Source organism: Octopus bimaculoides, chromosome 29 (assembly GCF_001194135.2).
Source record: "Octopus bimaculoides isolate UCB-OBI-ISO-001 chromosome 29, ASM119413v2, whole genome shotgun sequence".
Taxonomy (NCBI): Eukaryota; Metazoa; Mollusca; class Cephalopoda; order Octopoda; family Octopodidae; genus Octopus; species Octopus bimaculoides.
In genome coordinates, this window is record NC_069009.1 from 1,495,441 (window position 1) to 1,503,518 (window position 8,078).

Sequence of the window (8,078 nt, forward strand, 5' to 3'; positions counted from 1 at the left end):
CACCAGGCTCCAATCTGATTTGGCAGAATTTCTACAGCTGGATGCCCTTCCTAACGCCAACCACTCCGAGAGTGTAGTGGGTGCTTTTACGTGCCACCTGCACGAAGGCCAGTCAGGCGGTACAGGCAACACCCATGCTCAAAATGGTGTATTTTACATGCCACCTGCACAGGAGCCAGTCTAGCGGCACTGGCAATAATCTCACTCAAATGTCTTTTCCCATGCCAGTAAGGCGACACTGGTACTGTACTAATTTGTTTGTTGCATTTTTATTTATAATAAATCCAGTGAAGCTTAGGGCCCAAAATATAAAACAAATATCAAAATAATTAATAATGTCAATAAAAACCAATAAATTATCAATTTTTTTATTTATGCAAACATTTACCGGAATACAACTTTAAATTACGATTACAATACAAGGTACATTTTAAAAATTTTACACAAAAGATTTCATTAAAACTCTAAAAAGTCAATCTGTTCATTATCATCAGCACTAAATAAAGCTTCATAATCATCAGAATTAATGATATCATCATAACGATTCTCTTCATCTTTGCTGTCCTAAGTCAGAGGTAGCACATTATCCATTTCTTCATCATCCCATAGACAATCGTCTTCTGTACCATTTAATGCATTCGAAATTCTACATTTCTTGAATGATCTGGCAACAGTTTCAACTTTTATTTCCTTCCAAGAATCAACGATCCATTCTCAGATCAGAAGCAATGATACTACCTCCTTTCATGTACATTTTTTCTCCATCATGCACCCAGTTATTCCACTCCATTCACATCACGTTCATAAATGGCTTATTGATACTTACATCTAATGGCTGCAAAACATTTATAAGTCCACCAGGAATTACAACTATATCAGTATTTTGTGATTGGAGGCTATCAACAACATACTTCACTAGATGTACCCTAAAGTGATCCCACACAAGCAAGCTCTTTTCCTTTCATAGTCCACCAGGTGGTAAATTACAAACTTACTTTATTCACCTTCATCCATCCATCCTTGTGTTTGTACATGGATGACATTTCCTTTTGGAAATTTCTCCTTTGGTACAATGGTTTCTCTTAAAAACAACCATCAGTTTTAGTTTCATGTCATCAACCATACATGAAAGAACTAAAGTATCAGTTAAGAAACGTTATTGAGAGAATGATTTAGCAGAGATAACACAGTCTTTTCTTGTATATGTTTGTGTTAAGTGATTTCTACAAAAGAATGATTGATTACAGAACTCACAATGCTATGGTTTCTCTCCTGTGTGACTGCATTTGTGATCAGCCAAATCATTTTTGCCAGGAAATGACTTTTCACAAATATCACACAGACGTGACTTGTGTCAACTTAAGTTACCTGAGGGAATGGCTTACCACAAAAATCACGTGGTTTCTCTTGTATGAATGTATCTCTGTTCAGCTAACTTATTTCTTCAAGGGAATGACTTACCAAGATCTCTAAGTGCTATGTTTTCTCACTTCTATGGATATATTTGTGCCTAGTAAGGGCACTTCTGTAACTAAATGACTTACCACAAATGTCACAATGAAACGGTTTCTCTCCTGTATGAATACGTTTGTGAATAGTAACACTCCTTTTTTGAGAGAATGACATACCACAGATATCACAGTGGTGTGGTTTCTCACCAGTGTGCATGAATTTATGAGTAGTAAATCCGGTTCTATAAGAGAATGATTTACCACAAACGTCACAATGATATGGTTTCTCTCCTGTGTGAATGTATATGTGATCAGCAAAATTATTTCTTCCAGAGAATGATTTATCACAGATATCACAGTGATATCGCTTCTCTCCTGTATGAATGGATTTGTGTTGGTTTAAGGTACCTTTACGAGAGAATGATTTTCCACAGGTATCACAGTGGTATGGCTTTTCACGAGTGTGAATGCGTCCATGTTCAACTAACATATGTTTTACATTGAAAGATTTTCCACAGATATCACAGCAATATGGCTTCTCTCCTGTATGAATACGTATGTGGATAGTTAATCTACTTCCTAAAGAGAATGATTTACCACAGATATCGCAGCAATGTGGCTTCTCTCCTGTATGAATACTTTTGTGAGAAGTAACATTACATTTTTGAGAGAAAGACTTACCACAGACATCGCAGTAATATCGTTTCTCTCCTGTGTGACTGTATTTGTGAGAAGTAAGAGAATTTTTTTGAGAGAACGACTTACCACAGATATCACACTGATATGGTTTTTCTCCAGTATGAATGCGTCTGTGATCAGCTAAATTCTTTCTTAGAGAGAATGATTTATTACAGATATCACAGGTATATGGTTTCTCTCCTGTATGAATGTATTTGTGCGTAGTAAGGCCACTCTTTTGAGAGAATGATTTGCCACAGACGTCACAATTATATGGTTTCAGTCCTGTGTGAATGTTTTTGTGTTTATTGAAGCTGCTTGTGTAAGAGAATGATTTACCACAAATATCGCACTTATATGGTCTCTCACCTGTATGAATGTATTTGTGAGTATCAAGTGTACCTTTTTCAGAGAATGATTTACCACAAATATCACAGTGATGTGGCTTTTCACCTGTATGAATACGTTTGTGAACGTTGAGATTTCCCTGACTAGACAACGACTTTTTACAAATATCACAATGGTATAATGGTTTTTCTCTTTCTTTTGCCATCTCTTCAGAAAATAAGTCATCCTTTACATTTTTCACATAACTCATTGTTCTATATTTCTTATACAACCACAAATGATATACTTCTTGTTTACGTTTTTTTAATATATTTCTATAATGTTTCAAATACTTCTACTGCTATATTTCCAGCAAAGTCTGATCTTTGCAGATTTTTCCAAGTCCAAACAGAATATGAAATGCTTTTATAAATATATACCAGGCAATGCGGAAGAGAAAATGGTGCTATTAAATCAGAAAATATTTCACAGCTATTTACCATAGATATATTCTATAAGCAGGCTTGTGTCTATTATTTATAACATCTTCCATTAGTCTTCAAAAGATGATCAATATTCATGAATGTATCTGCAGGAAAAACTTGTTTATGCCACAGATGTCTGATATTCTGAAACGATAGAGAAACAATAAAAGATATGGAAAATACTTAAAAAACAGAGATTTAGCAATAGAAATATTACTTCATTGACATTATGATAAACTGTACATATAAACTTTTACCAGAGAAATTATTCTTTACGATATATTTTGCTATTAAAGTTATATTATACAACTTTGTGTTGTGTCTACTTATACACAGACATCGATTCCTCCACCTTCAGATATTATGTAACATGTCGAACTACGGAATATCGGTCAATAACGAACGTTGTAATATCTTAGCAAACATGACAAGTCACCGTTGTTTAGTCCCAGGTCATGTCTGACTGAGCGGACCTATTAACGAAATTATGTTCTATTCACGACAGTTAGACTTTTGCAACAGATCAATTTAGTCACCAACTGCCTACGCCCGTTCCTCCCCCTTTTTTATAACGTATATCTTTTCAGGAAACATCGTCATACGTTTGAAGGTGTGGATCACAAATATGTCTATGAAATTTCATTTGTTCCTTCTTTCTTTCCTGTAGATGTGTCACTTGGTGATCGTGTCTACCAAAAATTGTATCTTGTTTTACCATAGCTGTATCACTGGCCACGTTTCAGTCGGATGTTGCGTTGTATGATATTTGGCATAACCATTAATGAGGATCGTTCCGGTTGAATAAACAACTAACAGAGATATGTAGCAAGTGACACCTCTATGATAAAACAATAGACGGCTTTTGGTGGACACAATTACCAAGTGGAATATCTTCTGTAATGACAGAAATTAAAAATCTAGTACCTTTTCATCGCCTTGTCAAGTAAAATCTAAATTTTCTTGGCATAATCAATGAACTTTACTGGAGAAAAGAATTACTGAACTTTATTTATGAATGCTGTTTGCAATAAGTTCATGGTAAAAGGATAGTCTTATAATCAGACTCTATAACAAATGCATTAGTAGAAAAAAAATTAATTAGAAAAATAGATGAAACAAAGAACATAATTGCAAAAATATAATTAATATTCGTCTCAGCCTAGCAACATTTAAAACTTACACTTTGGTCTGGAGTTTCGAAAGACTAAAAATGAAATAGCTATTATAACTTACCTGTAATGATTAAATGAATAGGTGTTTAATGACAAGGATTTTTAATTCTTCAAAGAAGCGCTCTAACGGTAAATTTAATTCGAAGACATTGCGAAAAACCGACACAGAAAAATTAACGAAACGAACTTTCATTCGGAATGTTTTGTACCTCGTTTTGTCGATTGCTAAAACTAAGGCGGCAATTTTTTTTTTATTTCTAATTGCTATAATTACTTTTTGAAAATGCGAATTGTAAGAAACGTATCCGAATAATGGACAAAAGAAACAAAACTCCACTGCTTATTTTCATGTCTAGCGCTAATTTTACAGTAGTCTTTTACCGAAACCAACAGAGCTTATCAGACAGTCGAGGAGGGTACAAGCACAAGGACACGTATGTGTGTCTGTGTGCGCTTCGTTCATCAGTGTTCAAAAACCGTCGTTGTACATACATTTTCTTATGGGGTATATTTGACGCTGTGGAGGCGCAATGGCCCAGTGGTTAGGGCAGCGGACTCGCGGTTTCGATTCCCAGAACGGGCGTTGTGAGTGTTTATTGAGCGAAAACACCTAAAGCTTCATGAGTCTCCGGCAGGGGGTGATGGCGAACCCTGCTGTACTCTTTCACCACAACTTTCTCTCACTCTTACTTCCTGTTTCTGTTGGGTCAGCCTTGTGACACTCTGTGTCACGCTGAATCTCCCTGAGAACTACGTTAAGGGTACACGTGTCTGTGGATTGCTCAGCCACTTGCATGTTAATTTCCCGAGCAGGCTGTTTCGTTGATCGGATCGACGGAGTGCCAACAACAACAATATTTGACGCTATTTTACACCAAGACTTCTAGTGTCTGCTTTCATTCATCTACTGTCTTCTCATGTTCTCTGCATTGAGGGCTTGTGTCTCATTACCATGTAACATTGCTGTTTCTACACTTAGATAGATAGATAGATAGAGAATGAGACAGACAGACAGAGACTTTTAGCTTCAAATAATAGTTCTCTGAACTTTCTTCATCTTATTCTTATTCTCGAAACTACACTTTCTTGATACGAATTAGGTCTCCTTGAAAACAGAAACTATCTACCACCTCCAGAGCATTTGTAGAAATCTCTTTATCGTGTGTTCTTAGTTGTCGTTGTCCAAGAGCATCTTCCACATTCAAACACTACTCTCTTAACCTTCCTGTAATTCCACTACATTTGTGCATCCATAGTTTACGCTGGCCACACCTCATGGTGTTCCTACCTATAACTCTCCTGCATATCAAAGGATGTCACTTACCTGGATTTACAAAAGTCCAGTTATTCCACTTCATGAAAATACCAATGCCTTCTTTGAAAAAATGTGCTATGTTGTTCGTTCTAGATATCATAAATAATAGAGTCTCACACATGTAGGTTTTTATACGAGAATAAGCTTCACGTTTTTAACATCCTATCAGTGACTGGGAAATATATTTTCCTTACACTCCCTTTCACTCGGCGACCATCTACCAACTGGCTCCATCACTAGATACCACTATCATTATCATTTAAAGAACAAACTTATCCATTTGTTTATCTCGCATTTACAGCATCTTAACATCTAAACTGAGTATTTTGTATATCAAATAATATCAATAGATTATATAGCTTCAAAAGAAATATTTATTATAATAAAAGAGTAAAATAACTTTTATTTTTGTTTCAACTTGTTAAATTTACTCACAAAAATCGATGAGATCAGATTTCAGAAATTTAGAAAAAAATAAGCATGCTGTATTGTTTTTACACGAGGTACATGTTTGGTAAAGTAGGGTAGGGTAGGGGTAAGGCTTGTGTAAAGTATATTGCAGTCTCCACCAAACACAATGACAAACAGCAATAAACCACCAGCTTGGACTGGGAGATGTAGTGCAGTACCACAAAGTCTGCAGACCCTAGCACCCCTGATTGTGTCCAGCAGGGAACAACTGATCATGCTTCGGAACTGGAATGTCATAGTGTTAAAACAATATATCCACAAGAAAACAGAGCAAATTAATGTAATTAAAAGTGTTTGAATGAAAAACACACATCATAATTAGTGAGTTGATGCAAATGAGGAAAATGTAAAAAATTAATTTGTTCCATAAAAAAACAATACAATTGCTGTACTTTATTCACCAGGACATCTATTTTATCACTGGTATTGTTATTGATCAATATGAATAAATATAGGTTTAGTTAATCCTTTAGTATTCAGATTATCCTACCAAATGTGATGCTTATCTATTCACATTGTATTGAATTAATCGTGCATTCTCTCATAGCTGTGAGATTTCTGTGATGTGACTCTTTACATTGGGAATGATATTGTAGGGTAGGTGTAAGAGGCTGGATCTGACTGGTTTTGAACATAAAAGAGGTAAAATATTTAGGCTGGATATGGCCGGTTCGAATGCTAAAGGGTTAAGGAACATTATTGAGAGAATGATTTACCACAGATTACACAGTCATATGAAACTTATCCTCTATGAATATTTTTGTGTTTATTTAAGTCACTTCCCTGACAGAATGATTTACCACAGATATCACACTGATATGGTTTCTCTCCCGTATGAATGTATTTGTGTCTTTTCAAATTACCTATCTGAGAGAATGATCTACCACAGATATCACAGCAATGTGGCTTCTCTCCTGTGTGAGTGCGTCTGTGTTCAGCTAACACATACCTTCCAGAGAATGACTGACCACAGATATCACACGGAAATGGTTTCCCTCCCGTATGAATGTATTCATGAGAAATAAGGGAGCTTTTGAAAGAGAACGATTTACCACAGACCTCACAGTGGTATGGTTTCTCTCCTGTATGACTGTTTTTGTGTTCAGCTAACGTATTGCTTCCAGGGAATGATTTTCCACATATATCACAGCAATGTCGCATATGTGGCTTCTCTCCAGTATGAATAAATCGGTGAAGAGTTAAACTTCTTCTTACAGAGAATGATTTACCACAGACATCACAGCTATGTGGCTTCTCTCCTGTATGAATACGTTTGTGAATGGTTAAACTACTTCCTACAGAGAATGATTTACCACAGACATCACAGCCATGTGGCTTCTCTCCTGTGTGAATACGTTTGTGAGCAATTAAACTACTTTTGTTAGAGAATGATTTGCCACAGATATCACAGCAATGTGGCTTCTCCCCAGTATGAACCAGCTTGTGAATAAGTTTGTGAGAAGATTGTGTGAATGCTTTGCCACAAATGTCACAATGATATCGTTTCTCTCCTGTATGAATACGTTTGTGAGAAGTAAGGGTACTCTTCTGAGCGAATGATTTATCACAGATATCACAGTGATATCTTTTCTCTCCAGTGTGAGTGGATTTATGAGAAGTAAGATTACCTCTTTGAGTGAAAGATCTATCACAGATATCACACTGATATCGTTTCTCTCCTGTATGAATAAGTTTGTGAGAAGTAAGATTACTTCTGAAAGAAAAAGTTTTGCCACAGATATCACAGTGATATCGTTTCTCTCCTGTGTGAGTATAGTTGTGAGTGGTAAGGGTACTCTGTTGAGAGAATGATTTTCCACAGATATCACAGTGATATCGCTTCTCTCCAGTGTGAATGTATTTATGAGAAGCAAGATTACCTCTTTGAGAGAAAGATCTGCTGCAGATATCACACTGATATCGTTTCTCTCCAGTGTGAACGTATTTATGAGAAGTAAGATTACTACTTTGAGAGAAAGATCTGCTACAGATATCACACTGATATCGTTTCTCTCCTGTATGACTGTGTTTGTGATAAATAAGGCTACTCTTGCGAGGGAATGACTTACCACAGATATCACACTGATATGGCCTCTCTCCTCTACAAATATGTTTAATGAAATTCTTCTGAGTAGAGAAAGACTTTTTGCAGATATCACAATCATGTGATGTTTTGCTT

General features: G+C 36.0%; 1 protein-coding gene across 3 annotated transcripts; it reads right to left on the reverse strand.

Moving 5' to 3' along the window:
- Window positions 1–352: 352 nt before the first annotated feature.
- Window positions 353–4,893, reverse strand: LOC128251229 (zinc finger protein 665-like). Of its 3 annotated transcripts, none has more exons than XM_052977910.1 (2): window positions 4,175–4,893; window positions 353–3,085 (listed from the first exon to the last, which is right to left on the reverse strand). In XM_052977910.1, exon 2 carries the CDS (start codon window positions 2,725–2,727, stop codon window positions 1,477–1,479), a length of 1,251 nt encoding a protein of 416 aa, XP_052833870.1. In that variant the 5' UTR covers window positions 2,728–3,085; window positions 4,175–4,893; the 3' UTR covers window positions 353–1,476. The 3 variants fall into 3 exon arrangements, with proteins under 3 accessions (XP_052833870.1, XP_052833871.1, XP_052833872.1); XM_052977911.1 differs by lacking the exon at window positions 4,175–4,893 and adding an exon at window positions 3,544–4,069; XM_052977912.1 differs by lacking the exon at window positions 4,175–4,893 and adding an exon at window positions 3,199–3,527.
- Between the last annotated feature and the right edge of the window lie 3,185 nt (window positions 4,894–8,078).